A 14,739-nucleotide genomic window follows, 5' to 3' on the forward strand; every position below is an offset into this window, starting at 1 on the left:
TCTTGTCTTTATGCAACATTTTAATATTTTTCCATGTGTTTCTGATCATCTCAGGGAGATGTAGAGTTTTACCATGCTCCAGAGAAATAAAACCCTTGGTGACCTAGAAATCAAATAGATCTCAAAGATTTCAGTAATACCAAGGGAGTAGTAATTTCAGTAACATCAGTGGAGGCCAGTGATGCTGAAAGGAAGGCAAAACTAACACGTAGAGCCAGATACGAGCAGGTGACAGGACCACAGTTCACTGAGAGCAGGACTGAGCTCTAGGTTGTGTCAAAAGGAAGAATTAATCCAGTGTTTAGCTCTGGTGTGGCTCCCAGCCTGGCTCAGCCACACATGCAGAATCCCCTCACTGCTGGCAGGATGCTTTTAAGCAAGAGGGACTTTGTGGAAAGTTTTACTCCAGGCAAAGCACAGGCTCTACTCATATACTTGTCGTTCTCCCCAGTTTTCCCTAGTTGAAGAAAAGAAACACAAGGAGGGCATCAGTGAGCAGCTGACTCTCACACAATGCAAAAAGCACAGGATACAGCGACACACAAGAAGCACCAGCAGCATGCACAGAGGACTTGGAAACAAGGCCATGGCTTTCACATGGCAACTCACAGCTCGGTTCAGGTGCCACCCGCCTGAGTTACCACAGGTATTTTAACTCCAACAAGTTTCTGCTGCTGGTGCGAGGATGCAGTGCCCCACACAGCTGCCATGCAACACTGCCATTCTCCCTCCACTGCCTGATTTCTCCCACCAGACCGTGTTTCTTTTTGTCACCCTGAAGGCATGGGCACAACGGGATGGCAAACTCACACTGTCCAGCACTATCTTTCCCCTTCCAATGTGGTCTTTGTTCCCTTGGGTGGCACATCAGGTCTGCAGTGCTGCATAGTCAGGGAGTTTTGGATGCTGTGCTGTGGATGCCAATACTAGGAATTACGTACCTAATTGCTTGATTTAGAGAGGCGGTATGGCCACCCCACTGATTTTTCCAAACGTTTCTGGTCCTAATCTGAAGGAAGCCCATTAACTTCAGTGGGCTTTGGATGATTTCCTATATACACAAAACTTGAAGAACGATGCTTTAACAGAAATACCAAAGTTAAACTGGCAAATTTTAACTATTCTCTTTGTATTTGAATTTAGTGACGGTATGCTGACAATATAATTAGTGAGATTCTATGTTAGTTAATGCCAGATGACATTGGTGGGATGGCAAAAGCATTCAGTTTTCTGAAGAATAGTTCAAAGTTGAACTGTTCCTCTTTCCCCACCCCATTTTTAGCAGAGAAACATACTCAAAATAAAATGTCAGAGACAGCTGAATTAAACCAAAAGTCAAACCATTTACAAATACCAGTAATGTGGTATATCTCAGCACATAGCTTTCAAGCTAAATCTAATGTTATTGCAAAAAAAATACATTAACTAGGCTCTAAGGAAATTAGAGCCTAGTTAATGTATTTTATTTTTTTTTTTTTTGCAATAACATTAGATTCTACATACGGAAAGGAAGGAAGATTTGAAGAGTTTCATTCAGTGGACAAATTAGGTGCCACTGAAGCTGAAGGAGCAGAACCCAGACTTGTCCTTCATATAGCTGAGCATTTGAAAGGTAATTTTCAGTTTAAGGTTTGTGCATTTCTTGGGGTCCACTGGCTATTTTGAAAAGAATTTGCTGTAACATGGAAAAAATACCTTCACATGCAGTGTGAGTTCATATATGCTAAACTTCAATCTATACATGTCAAATTACTAAAGAAATTTGATAGGACAAAAAAGTAATACCACATGAGAAGGACAGCCTTTTGAATATAAAATAGCACATTTAAAATTGCGTATAGAGAGATATTTATCTATGAATATAAATATTTCTGTATGTAAGTTCATTGTATGCTGCCCTACATACTCTTTTACTGTATACCTCCTGTAGATGCTGTCTTTAGTAAAGTTAGTGAGCAAAAATTTGGGGGAGTATGATTGTATTCTTCTGTGTCAGGTTAGAAAAATTCCTCCATTTTAGCATTCCTACTGCACTAGATAGGATGGAAAATCTTTTGTAGGTGGTCTTACCAACAAAAGGGCAGCATAACAAAGTTGGCCGGACTTCCTTTAAAGTCTTCATTTTCCTGGGAGGAGAAGCCAAAAAGCTAAAAGTTAAAGGCTGGTACATCCCAAATGGCAGGGATGTCTGCAGTGCTGCTCCTGTGTGACACATGCTCTTATACCAGAGCAAAATAACATGCCTGCGTGAAACAAAATGAACAGCCAATATAAACCCACACAGCCGTGTCAAATGCAAACACCACCTGTGCAGGCTGATTCAGGCAGTGTATGTCCTCGCACAAAGGACCGTAATGGTAGCCTAAAAGCATGTAACCACCACTAACCCTAGCATTGTGGCCTCTGGCAAAACAAACTCAAGTACTATGGTGTGCTTGTGCCTGGCCAGGACTCTCCAACAATGTATATGCCTTTCTGCTGGTCATAATGGCCATGGACCCTCGGCCTGTCTGTGTGACAGACAAGTTCGCATTACTTGTATTTTTAATTCACGGCAGGCAAACTTTTAAGTTTCACAAGCCCACCTGTCTTCCTGTAGTCACTCTCCATTGGCTTTGCATCTGCTTTGCATAGAGTTAAATGCCAAGAAAAGCCACAGGAAAATTAACTCTTGTCTCAGCTTGTCTGACAATCTCTGTTAGCAGAGAAAGCTTATTATTTATCTTAAGGCTGGAGCTGTATTTTACATTTCCTCCCTCCTGCCTCACAATTGCTGACAGGTGGTGAAAGCTCATCTATTCTCAATGTTAAAATGTCATTGAATGTATTGTGTATTGCTTGGGATTGGGCAAATTTGAATAGGGTAAATGTGTGGTTGAAAGGATTATACCCACATTCAGGCCTAGTGCTTGATATTATGAGGGAGCTGTGGCTGGTGGTTTCTCCTGAGAGCCATCAAAGATCCATATCTATGGAGGATCCAGAAGACTGGGACTGAAATATTTTAATGCAAACATGAGGAAGCCTTTGAATTCATGAATATGCTTTAACTTAACAAAATTATTTAGTTCCAGCACACTGAAGTGCCTGGTATTTGAGGACATTCATCTTCTTTGCCGGTGTCCAGAATTCTCTTTGAAAATTGCACTAAAGAAACAATCACTGAAATAAAGTTGGTAACTTACTGAACAACACTTCTGCAAAATCTAGGAGGCTTTGCATCACTTCTGCTGACTTATCAACAGCTTTAATATCAATGCATGGTATGCAACTCAATATTTTTGCTCAGTTCATTTATTTCAGCTTGTTTTCAAACCACTTCATCCAAAAGCCTGAGAAGGTATTTCTAAAATTAATTAAAGCAAACAACAAGTTTGCCATGGACATTTATAAACAAGTATGTGCACAACAACAACAAAAAAATGAAGCCTTGCATCCTGCTTTTCCAGAATCCCAACAATTCATTTTGCCTTCCAACTATATGCACAATGATTGTTTGCACATTTCATTGAGATCATCATATGGAGACATGGAGATTCAAGCTGTCATCGGGGCCTGAAGTTTTCACAGAGGAGATTCTCTCCGGATACTGTTGTGATCCCAGCTGTAACTGTGTGGGTTTAAAGATGAACAGCTTCTCCCCATACTAAGCTCTGTAGATGAGAACAAACCATCAAAGTTGTTTGTTGAACATCAGCATTATGTGCACAACTGGGCAAGTTTTCCTGTGACACAGTCATTTTCCCACTGCATTAGGAAGAACCACAACACTCACATAATTTTCCTAGGGGGAGCAAAATATGAAAGTAAGATCCTGCTGTCCTAAAAGAGCTGATCGGGGCATTTACCTCAGTCACATCTGCATTCAAATCCTTTCTTTGCCTCTTTCACACCACAGACGGGAATGTGGGTTTCCCACATCCTAAGCTTGTGGTTTTACCACCAGGCTACTTGTTCTTTGAAAGCAGGTTTTTCTTTTGGGTTTTACATCTGCTCAGGCGAGATAGCCTACTTAATAAGCATACCGTATCACACAGTTTTAACTATGATTTGTGAGATGATCTCATCTGTTGCACTGTCATATGTATTTTTTTGAGTATTTTTAATTGAGGCTGTTGAGAAACAATCTAATACAGACATTTAACACAAAAACTACCAGGTTGCTCAACTTAAGTCACTGGGAGAGGAGAAATGGGAATCATAAGGTACTTCCCCACTTCATTTTCCCTGCATTTCATGACAATATATACCCTCCCACTACATAAAAGTGCACTGTAATAATCGTTACATAGGCTCCCATAGGACTTCTGTCACCGGTTTTGATGGCAGAAAAGACTGGTTTCAAGAACACAAGTAGAGCAGCTTGTCTGATCTTTTCCAGGCTCTGTCTGAAGAGACAGGATTTTTCACACAACAGCTCAAAGATGTGTTTGTTTTCTGCCCAAGTCTTAACACCTTCCACGTGAGGGAGTAGAATCGAACAGCAGCACGGGGTCTTTGGCTTATTTACACAAATTAATCACAGGAACACATTTTGTAAATTAGATGGCTTAGTCCCAAAGGGTTAATGCCTTTGCTGCTCAGATGGGAATGGCCCAGAGTCAGAGTGCCTTAGATTCACACTGGGAATGAAAGAGGCTGAAAGTTGTGGCGCACGCAGTTGCGGAGAATAAAGCTCCAGCCTCTTATATTAAAACCCTTGATCACCAGATGTGTAGGCACGATGTGTTTATTTTTGACCTTCCAATTTCAAGAGGGAAAGCAAAATCGCACAAATTAATCCCTGGTGTAAGCCAGTCGACATGAGCGCAGCTACCCTCAGAAAAAGCTTCATTAGGAACAAGCTTCATTATCTGGGACTTGGCGACACGTTTCAAAAAATCTCACAGCTTTGGGTACAACACAGGCGTGTAAAGGACCTGCATGCTGGCTCTTTGCAATTACAGTTCAATTACACTTTTCGCATTTTAGTAAGAAAACAGGCTTCGTCGTGCAATTGTTTGTGTGTTTCCAAACAAACAGCTCTGTTTATTAACTTTTGTACAGAGCACCCTGGCAGCTACCAACAAAGCCCCGCATTTTATATTGAAATTAGCGAAAGGTTAACGGACGCCTAAGCTCCAGGGCGATTCAGCCGGGCTCACTTGACATTTTTGAAACCGGCTAGGGATAAAAACGCTTTTTATGTGCACCGAGCCAGCTTCCCCCGCCCTCCCCGGCCGAGCAGCCAACGTCTCCCCCTCAGGGCGAAGCCGTGCAGGGGCGGTTAAGGCTCCTTTTAGCCCTTTTGCCCGCCGGTGGTAGCGTGGGGGGGGGGGGAGCGGCCAGGAGACCCCCTGCGGGCAGCGCCGCAGCAAGGCCGTTCTCCCCTGCCCTTCCCTCATCGCGGCCGCTGCGAGGGGCGGGCCCGGGGAGCGCGGAGCGCATCGATCGCCGCCCTTCCTCCCTTCCTGCCTCCATCCGGCCGCCCGCCCGCTCGGCGCTCGGCTCCCTCAGCAGCCCCGGCCCTCCCCGTCCCCCGCCATTTCGCACCGGGACGGGCAGTGAGGCGCAGCGGCCGCCGCGCTGGGGCGGCCCACCGAGGCAGGAAGGAAGGCACGCAGGCAGGCACGGAGACGCCGCCGTCGCCCCGCGGCTCGGCGCAGCACCACGCAGGTAGCCGCCCTCCTCCCGCACCCCTCGCCCGCTCTCTCTCCCTCGTCCCCCGCTGAAGGGGAAGCGGCTGCCCGCAGCCCGGCACCCCTCGCCTTGCCGCCCTTTACTGGGGGGAGCGGCCGGGCTGCCGGCTGCCCTCAGCCGGAGCCCTCGCCGGCGGCAGGGGGTGGCGGGACAGGTGGCCAACGCCCTCCGGGAGCCCGGACCCCTTGTGCTGAGTCAACCCTTCCCTACCTCGTTCCCCTTTTCCCCCTTTTTTAATTTAATTTAAAGCCCGGCCGCCGGGCCGGCACGGAAAGTTTGGCCGGTGCGGCCGCGGCCCCGGCCCGCCGCTGAGGGGAGACGAGGCGGGGCGGGCGCGGGGCTGGGCCCCGGGAGGTGCGGGGCCGGGGGGGTGGGGAGCCGGTAAAGGGACGTGACCCTGAGGCTCTTCTCGGCTCGGGGAGGCATCCCTGGCCCCGGGGAAAGCCGGGCGGCCTCCCGGGAATTTGGGGAGAAAGCAGTGAGGATGGTCTTCCCCCTTCGCCGGGTGTTGCCTGAATTTGTTAATACCAGTCCCTTGCTTTTCAGCCTCTTCGCGGTCGGTGCTTGGAGCTCCGTGCCGCGCTTCAGAGGTGTGATTTTGCCTGGGAAATCGCTTTCTTTTTTTTTTTTTTCCCTCGTCCCTTTTTGTCCTGCCTTTCCGGGAGAGGATCGCTTTCCGGTGCTAGTAAAGGAACGCGGCAGTGAATGAAAACGCGCTGACAGCATCCTCGTTAGTTGGAGCCTGACTCTCTTCTGCTTAATGTTGGTTTCTTTGTCACCAGGTCTGCTAAAAATGACAGAATATAAGCTTGTTGTCGTTGGAGCTGGTGGTGTAGGCAAGAGTGCCTTGACAATACAGTTAATTCAGAATCACTTTGTGGATGAATATGACCCTACAATAGAGGTAAACAACTTAATCTTGTGCTTTTTGTGACGAGGGATTATCAGCGGTAATGGTAGTTGCTTACATTTGGATGCTTACCACAAAAAAAAAAAGTAATCATAGAACAGGACTTTGTATTAAAAGGGCTCAAAAGTAAAGGTCCGCACCACACCAGTATGAGTAAATCACTTTAATTCTTGGTCTGACTGTGAAACAACAGACACGGTTAAAACATTCACAATTTTGATCAACAAAAATATGCCGTTGGTTGCTATGGTTTGTTGGATAGTTTGAATGCAAGATTTTAGGATCCTGGTAGGAAAGTATTCCCCAAACTCATTTGAAAATGCCTGCTAAAACTTTGGCTTTGCATCAATCTCTTAACATCAAAGAAGAAAGTCATGTGTAAGGAGCAATTTTACTTTGCACGTGTCAAGCTTTCTCAGTTTTTATCATAGTGATCTGTTTCACATGGTTAGCAATGTATTCAGGGATGCTGTGCTGAATGAGGCAAAAATTTGGAACCCGATTTCTTTTTTTTTTTTTTTTAACAGGTCAATGTGTGTTTCTGTGTGTCTAGAAAAAGGTGTAAAGTAGCTGCTATAGTGAATTCTTTGGAATACATGGCACAGGCCTTCAAAATCTGAAATTATATTTAAGCTTTAAAAGTTACGGTATTTTAAAGGTTTTTAATGAGCAGGTAAGCCTTGCCTTATAAATATAAGAAAAATACTTGTGTTGTCTAAAATCTCCTGTGGATCATTGGATTTAATAACCTCAGACTGTATAAAAGGAGAAATGACACTATAATTTACCCAAGATTTTTATGTTCCCAGCACTGAAGCTCTTTAGCTTATGACTTCATTTATATGTTTATACAATGGGTCACTTCCAAGCTCACTTCAAGGAATCACAAGGGTTTAAATCTAGGCTTAAAATGATGACTCAGAAAATGTCTATGTAGTCATTTTCAGGTGGACATGAGTGAAAGGAGCCAGTGCCCTGAGATGGCAGGAGGCTGTCTTTAGAAGTATAGACCTGAGGTAATATTCCCCGAAGAGTGATGTGTTGGCTCAAGTTTGGGATTATCTTAATGTGCACATGTGTTTTGTCTGTCTGCTAAATGGCCAAGTAACCTCATGTATGCTTGTTTAAGATTTTGTGAAAAGGAGAGAGGAAGAATGACTAGCACTAGGAAGGCAGCTCTTTCAATTATGAAGATGTAAAGGCTGAAAACAAAAACAATGACAACTCAAAACATGCTTAAAAAACAGGGTACACAACTCATTGAGAGGAACAGGCAAAATGGGTTTTACTTTCTGCTTGCAGAAGGAACTTGTTGGTGTTTGTAATACATGCTCATAATCATTTGGGTTTCCTAGGTTAGAGGTGTATTTAAACACCACAAAAAGTACTGTGGAGGTTCTGTATTAGAAAATGTCTTATAAGGACAGACGTGTGTAAACAGTTTAGGAACACAAAAACTTAAATGTCAGTATCCCTAAATCATGTGAGGGATTTTTGCTAGTCAACAAGCTGAGTATTTTGAGGCATGCCAAATAATTTTTAGTGTAAAACAATAAAATTAAAACACAGCCCTTGTAGAAAGGGCATAAAATCCGAGAACAGTGGTTCTTACTTAGTAACGGGCAGGATGACTGTGATGCTGTGGTCCATAATCAATATCTTCTTCTGAAAGAAAGAAACGGTTAGCCTAATGGATGTTACCTGCATCAACAACCTGTTGAATGGAGTGGTGTTGGTCTTCAGTAACTCCTGCAGGTTGTCTGAGTGCTAGTTACCATTTTTGTCTTGTAAATCCTGAGACCTTGAAGGTGGAGACTGGATGCTTCTACTCACATGGTAAATCACCTGGCTTGCTTACAGCACTGTAGAATAATCACATAGTTAAGTTTCTAGGGAAGAAATAGTTCTGTTGTAATGGGGGTGGTCTGTCATTCGTGGTGACAAATGGGTTCCAGCAAATGGGGCTTGTAATGGGGTTTAAATGCTTCAGTCCTCACCAGGGCAGAATCCCATTTTGTTCAGAAGGGTTGCGAGGTTGTGCAGATGCAGTTGTGGTGGTAGGGGTTGATTAAAGAACAATAGCCATAGAGGCTGTCTTTTCATGCAGTATAAGGAAACAATGCTGAAGTTGTTTTGACAAGTAACTAATAAGGTGATTTGGTAGTGTCACAACTATTATTTTTCACTTACTACTGTTCCTTTTATTGCCATATGGCTGTTACCAAAATACTAACTTTTCCTTACAGGCAAATAATCAAGCTAAGTACATATTTTGGAGAAGACAGAAAAAAGAGCTGAGTGTTTGTTATATATAGCAGTTTCTATACCTCCGTGGTTATTTAGTGGCTTTAAATCTTTCATGATTAACAAGGTGAAATTCAACACTTAAATTCCTGCATTGCTAAGACTGCAGCTGAAGAGGGGAAAAAAAACAACTGGTTACTTAATCATGGATGCATTCTGTAATATTGATGCTCTTTTCAGTGGATTAGAATGAGTGAATCAACAACTGGCTTACTTGCTTGGGAAGCTTCAAATTTCATGACCTGTTTGGGTATAAATATAAATCTTAGATCCTATAGATTTCTGTCTTACCAGATGATGGGGAGGTGGTGTGAAAAATTAAGATGAGTGCATGTTTGAGTGACTACTGATTCTCAGAAATGCATGCTTTATATGTTTATTGCAATTTCATACCACTTGAAATGGATGTCCAAGCACGTGTTTATAGCCAAGCAATTTTAAGTGTTTTTTCTAAGACTGTGTATACTATCCCTTGGAAATCTGGCCTCACATGCAGAGCATTTGGACTAGTGCCCTCTACTGGTCAAGGTTTATTAAATCTTTAATTGCAATATCTTGTGTGATGACTTCTTTTTTAAAAAAATTCAATAGTTATTTTCACTGCATCAGTATATTTAGTACTAGCCTGTGGATCATGTCTTAAATATCTTAGAGAAAGAACAGCATGCCTAGTTGGCTGACAAATGCTTTTTTTTTTTTTTTTTTTTTTTAATTGGATTAGCAAAATCCCTTGAGTGATTTAGGAATACTAAGATTTAAGTCAGTGTGTTCTTAAATAACCTGTGCACCTGTGAAACTTCCAACAACATTTAGTAATAGCTTAGTCTTAGTAGCTGTGATATTCTAATATTAAATCATTGGTATAGTGGATTCTTAAAACAAGTTATTCTCTGAGATGGGATTTATTAAGCAGTAGATTTTTTTTCAGATAAATTCCATATATAGTGCATAGCTGAGACCTATCATGTTTTGCTATCAGTGCTAGTTGTGAACAGATGGAATTATTGTTCCTTTTGCATAATTTGTGTGATTTTTATGGCTTGAAAGGCCAATAACAGCAGGCTACGTGATTAATTAAATTAAAACTTTTTGATATAGGTAATGACTGCATACTGGGAAAAATGGAAAATTCATATTTGGAGTCATGTACTACTTTGAGATACATTTCTAGTTTGCATTTTGGTTTTACTTGATAGTCTTAAATTAGGTGTTTCTTTATTGCAGTATCTTCCAGTGTACAGTGAAGCTACTGAGTTTTTAAAAATTCACAAGAAGGGATTTTTCATTGGTAAAGGGGAGCCCGGCCGTGTTGGGTTCTGCTATTGCATTTTGAAGTAAGAGTACCATAGTGGCATAACTGGCACTGAGCTTTTCAGTACATACTATGTTTTTTGCTAGACTTGATAACTTTCACAGCATGGTAACATTTAAATTTTATCTGTGATATGTATAGGCTGGGGTTTACCACAGTGATGTTGGGGGTCTCAGTAACCTGAGCTATTAATGTGGTGGTTCAGTTTTCTTCCCTACAAATGGGATTTAATGTTTGACTTCTTAGCAGAGAGGAAACCAAAAACTACTGAAAAAGCAAAATGTTTTATTTTTTCAGTAATTTAGGAAATCTCAAATTTGAATCCTCTCTCCCGCATCCTTTGTTTTTTCCTTTCATCTCAGGTCTTTCTAGTTAGTGACACAATTTTCCTTCCAGAATTGAGCAAAACTAGTATCTTCTCAAGGCATTCCTTGCTTTTGTACCTGTGCTGAGCTTCATGCTGGTGCATCTTTGCTACTGCTGCTAGCATGGCATACTAAAGCTAGCACTTACTGCAGGAAGAATTTTTTAAAAAAATATTTTCTCTGATGAAAGTTAGGTAAAGTTTTTGTTTAGGTCTCATTTGTGGTGAGTTTCTTTTCCTCTGAAGTGATAAGGTGCAAAGGAGTAATACAGGCTTTATAAGAAGTGTTTTTCGTATTTTTAAAGTAGTGGTCAAATTGTAAGGGGTGAAAATGAAATAGGCTTTTTAAACATGGCTAGTATAATGCTAGAAGTTCTCCTAGTATGTCACTGAACTTTGATAAAGTTAATCATAGGACATGGGTGATGTCTTGTTGAATTTAAGTAAAGTGGAATAGAGATGTGTAGGTTTTATTCTTCTTCTTTAAGCATTGACATGGAACGTTAACCTTATTTTAAAACTTAGTGGAGTTTATGCAGTTGTCTCATCTGCATCAATGTTTAAACATTGCTTATATTTTTCTAAAGTTACCTAGTATTTACTTGAACACTAAGTTTGCACTTCTATGAAATAAATTTCTAAAATCATGTTGGAGTTTAACTTGTATCTTAAAGGGTAAGTGGTCAATATTGTTCTATCTGATATTGCTGAATGATAGCCAGGCTAAAGATAAATAGGAGATTAGAGAGTTTGTTTACTTCAAGATTTTGATTGTATACAATGCTTGTTTTTAGGATGAGCAACAAGAAAGAACAGAAACTTATTTAAAAACAAACAAAAAACCCCACCAAATTGACAAAGTGCATAGAAACAGATGTATAGCACCTTAAAATGCGTACAGAGGAAGCAAGATCACTTTGAATTCATCTTCAAGTTAGAATTGCAACTTTAACTTGCTTCTTAGTAACTTAGGCTCACTTTTGCAGTGAGAGTTTTAAAGAGATCCTGTTTATATAATAAGAACAGAAGCAATATTATGTTAAGCTCTACCTAAAGAATTTGAAAGGTAATGCCATGATTTCGTCTTGACACCTTTTATGTGTTACGAGTACTGTTTACTGAGAATAATTCATTACGCTACTCAATGACATTGTTAAAGCTTATTGACATGGTTTTATTTAGAACATACAGGTACTTATAGCAAATTCAGATTTTGTATGGAAAATTAATGTTCATCTTCTTGTTATTGCTAAAACTATATATTCAACAGAAACCTAGCACCAAAAGGTCCATAAATATGCATTAACATGTAGCTGTTCGAGACTTCGTACAGATTTCAGCTACTTGAATCAGTGACCTAAAAACTTCGAATTGATAGAGTTGAAATAATTTGTTCCAACATTTGTTCTCTTAACCCATTAGGGCTTTTATCTGACTTCGTGCTTTGTGTTGGTCTGTCTTGACTGAAAAGCTTGAACTTCAGTTATATCTAGTAAACTTGGATAATTTAATAACTATTATTGTATGTACCTGCTTAGGAGTACAAAACAGATTTCCTGTCTCAAACACTGGAGGCTTTTTATACGTTATTTCTATTTCAGAGGCATACATTCTTTGAATAGTTCTCTTACTTGTGAACCCTTTCAATTTTGTTGTACATTGTGGCACAGTGTTTTCATAAATATCTGTAGAATGAAGTCAAATTTTACTCTTTATTTGTTGGTAAATTGAGAAAACTTAAACTTTTTAAAATAATTGTTACAAGTTTTTTCGATTCTTATATTAACAAAGGCAGAGGCTTTTGATCTGGATCCAATTTGTACTTTGTGTTCCTTGGTGTGGAATAAGAACTGTCCTCTGTATGTGTATATGTACACATGCACACACATACAGGGTTACTTGCTGAAGATGCAGAATACAGATCAGAACATGTCCTGTAAGTGCTCTTTCCAACTCTGGATTACTGTATTAGTATATATATGGGCTATCAATGTTTTTATGCTGTCATTTGCACATGTTTAAATTTGGATTTTAACTTGAGTGTTTTCAGTTATGCTCAAATACTAGTAAGCAATTTTAGAACTTTTTGAGCTATGGGTGCATGAAATCTCGCTTGTTTGTATTTAACCAAGGCTTATGTTTTTTCTCTTCTTTAGGATTCCTACAGGAAGCAAGTAGTAATCGATGGGGAAACCTGTCTCTTGGATATTCTTGATACAGCAGGTCAAGAAGAATATAGTGCAATGAGGGACCAATACATGAGAACAGGAGAAGGTTTCCTGTGTGTATTTGCTATAAACAATACAAAATCTTTTGAAGATATTCACCATTATAGGTGTGTATATAGAAAGACGATTGATTAACTCTTGTATTAGGTGGATAGGTTGTTTGTTCTTACGCTGCATAACGATTGATCTCTTGTGAAACAGCACTTAAAGGGAAATATGCAAATAAGCAACACTTCAATTTATGTATGCATTTTTAGGTCTGTAATTTTGGGTAATCTGAAAGTCTGCTGCTTCATTTGGAAGGTAGGCAGACAACAGAAAAGCTTTTAGATACGTTACAAATTAATGTGACTTAATGTTTCTGCCTCAGTGGATATTATTTATTATAGTGAACAAATATCTAAAGGTAAACTGCTCATTCCATAAATAATTTTGTGTGTGAAGATAGGAAAACTTACACAGTTGAAACTTTATAGGCAATAATATAAATTGTTAGCCTTCCTTCCGTGGGGGGAAGGGAAGAAAAATACCTGTGCAGTGTTGCTAGAGTACCATGTGAGCTCTAACACCTTTAGAAAGAGAGAGAGAGAGACTTATGAAATCTCAGTTCCAGGGTGATGGCTGACTTAATAAAATGTCAACTCATGCTTTCTTGACATCAGCTACAGTAAAATGGAAATAGTAGCCAGTCTCTCCTGGTGATTACCATACCAGGCCACTTGTAATTTAGTAGGTTAACGTTATGCTGAATTTTACTTAATATTTAATTAATAATATTTAATATTACTGAATTATACTTACCTTCTGTTAGAAGGCAATGCAAATCCCACAAAAGATCACTGAGTTTAGCAGCTTCAGTTTAAGGTTAATCCCAAACAAATAATGCTAAGCTGTTCCTGGTTAGGTATTTAAATGCTGACAAATCTGTGTAAGTAATAAGCATAAACTCAACATCTACTTACAAAACATGCAACTTCAGCTTGTACCAGATAGAAGTTGCTGCTCTTTGTTTAAGGTGGGATACAATGACAGTTCAAAGTAATCAAAGTCAGGAGCTGTTACTGTCCTGATCATACAGCTTCACTTTCTCCTGTATGGTGGCAGTTCAGGTTATTTGACTCTGTTGTGTGTTGATTTGAGTAGCTGAACTGGTAAATTCCTAGCCACAAAAATAGTTTACTACTGGCTTATCTTTCTGGAGCAACTATGTGATTAGGAGAGTACTGTGGGCTCTCTGCTTCAGGACGGTTCCTTTTCCAAATTTAAATTGGGTTAGCCAGCTTTTTTGTAAATATTATTATGTATAAAGTGTTGTAACTAAAGAATGTATTGGTACCAGAGACTTAACAAAAAATGAAACACTTAAAAGAGTTCTCACAGCAGGGATGACAAATATAAAATATTTCTTGGTTTCAGGAAAACAAACAAACAAAAAAACCCACTAAACTTCTCTTCCTTATCTAACCAGACTGTTATGGAGTTCTCATAGTGACTTTCAGTACCAAAAAGGGGGCTACAAGAAAGCTGGGGAGGGACTCTTAGTCAGGGTGTGTAGTGATAGGACAAGGAGTAATGGCTTTAAATGGAAAGAGGGTAGATTTAGATTAGATACAAGGAAGAAATGCTTTACTCAAAGGCTAGTAAGGCAGTGGTACAGGTTGACCAGAGAACTTGTGGATGCCCTATCCCTGGAGGTGTTCAAGGCCAGGCTGGATGGGGCTTTGGGCAACCCGGTCTGGTGGGAGGTGTCCCTGCCCATGGCAGGGAGCTTGGAACTAGATGGTCTTTAGGATCCCTTCCACCCCAAACCGTTCTGTGATTCTACAAAAGGGCTTCCTATGTCTGTAGAAGAGGAAGGGAAGGAAGAAAGCAAGGTGTTGACATAAGGCAAAAAGGAGTGCAAAGGTTTATATATATATATATATATATATATATATATATA

The 14,739-nt window shown here is 40.5% G+C and overlaps 1 protein-coding gene and 1 long non-coding RNA gene across 6 annotated transcripts in view; one reads left to right on the forward strand and one right to left on the reverse strand.

Moving 5' to 3' along the window:
- Window positions 1-3,276: 3,276 nt before the first annotated feature.
- Window positions 3,277-6,573, reverse strand: LOC118156770. The gene is made up of 3 exons (XR_004746429.1): window positions 6,459-6,573; window positions 5,533-5,664; window positions 3,277-3,653 (listed from the first exon to the last, which is right to left on the reverse strand). It is a non-coding gene; the product is annotated as an uncharacterized LOC118156770 (long non-coding RNA).
- Window positions 5,533-14,739, forward strand: part of KRAS (KRAS proto-oncogene, GTPase) — a 28,238-nt gene continuing 19,031 nt past the window's right edge. For all 5 annotated transcript variants that reach the window (XM_035310964.1, XM_035310972.1, XM_035310958.1 and 2 more), the window contains exons 1-3: window positions 5,533-5,655; window positions 6,462-6,583; window positions 12,726-12,904. In XM_035310964.1, coding sequence (XP_035166855.1) covers window positions 6,473-6,583; window positions 12,726-12,904 — 290 coding nt within the window. In that variant the 5' untranslated portion in view covers window positions 5,533-5,655; window positions 6,462-6,472. The remainder of the gene's footprint in view (window positions 5,656-6,461; window positions 6,584-12,725; window positions 12,905-14,739) is intronic.

This window comes from Oxyura jamaicensis, chromosome 1 (assembly GCF_011077185.1).
Source record: "Oxyura jamaicensis isolate SHBP4307 breed ruddy duck chromosome 1, BPBGC_Ojam_1.0, whole genome shotgun sequence".
NCBI lineage: Eukaryota > Metazoa > Chordata > Aves > Anseriformes > Anatidae > Oxyura > Oxyura jamaicensis.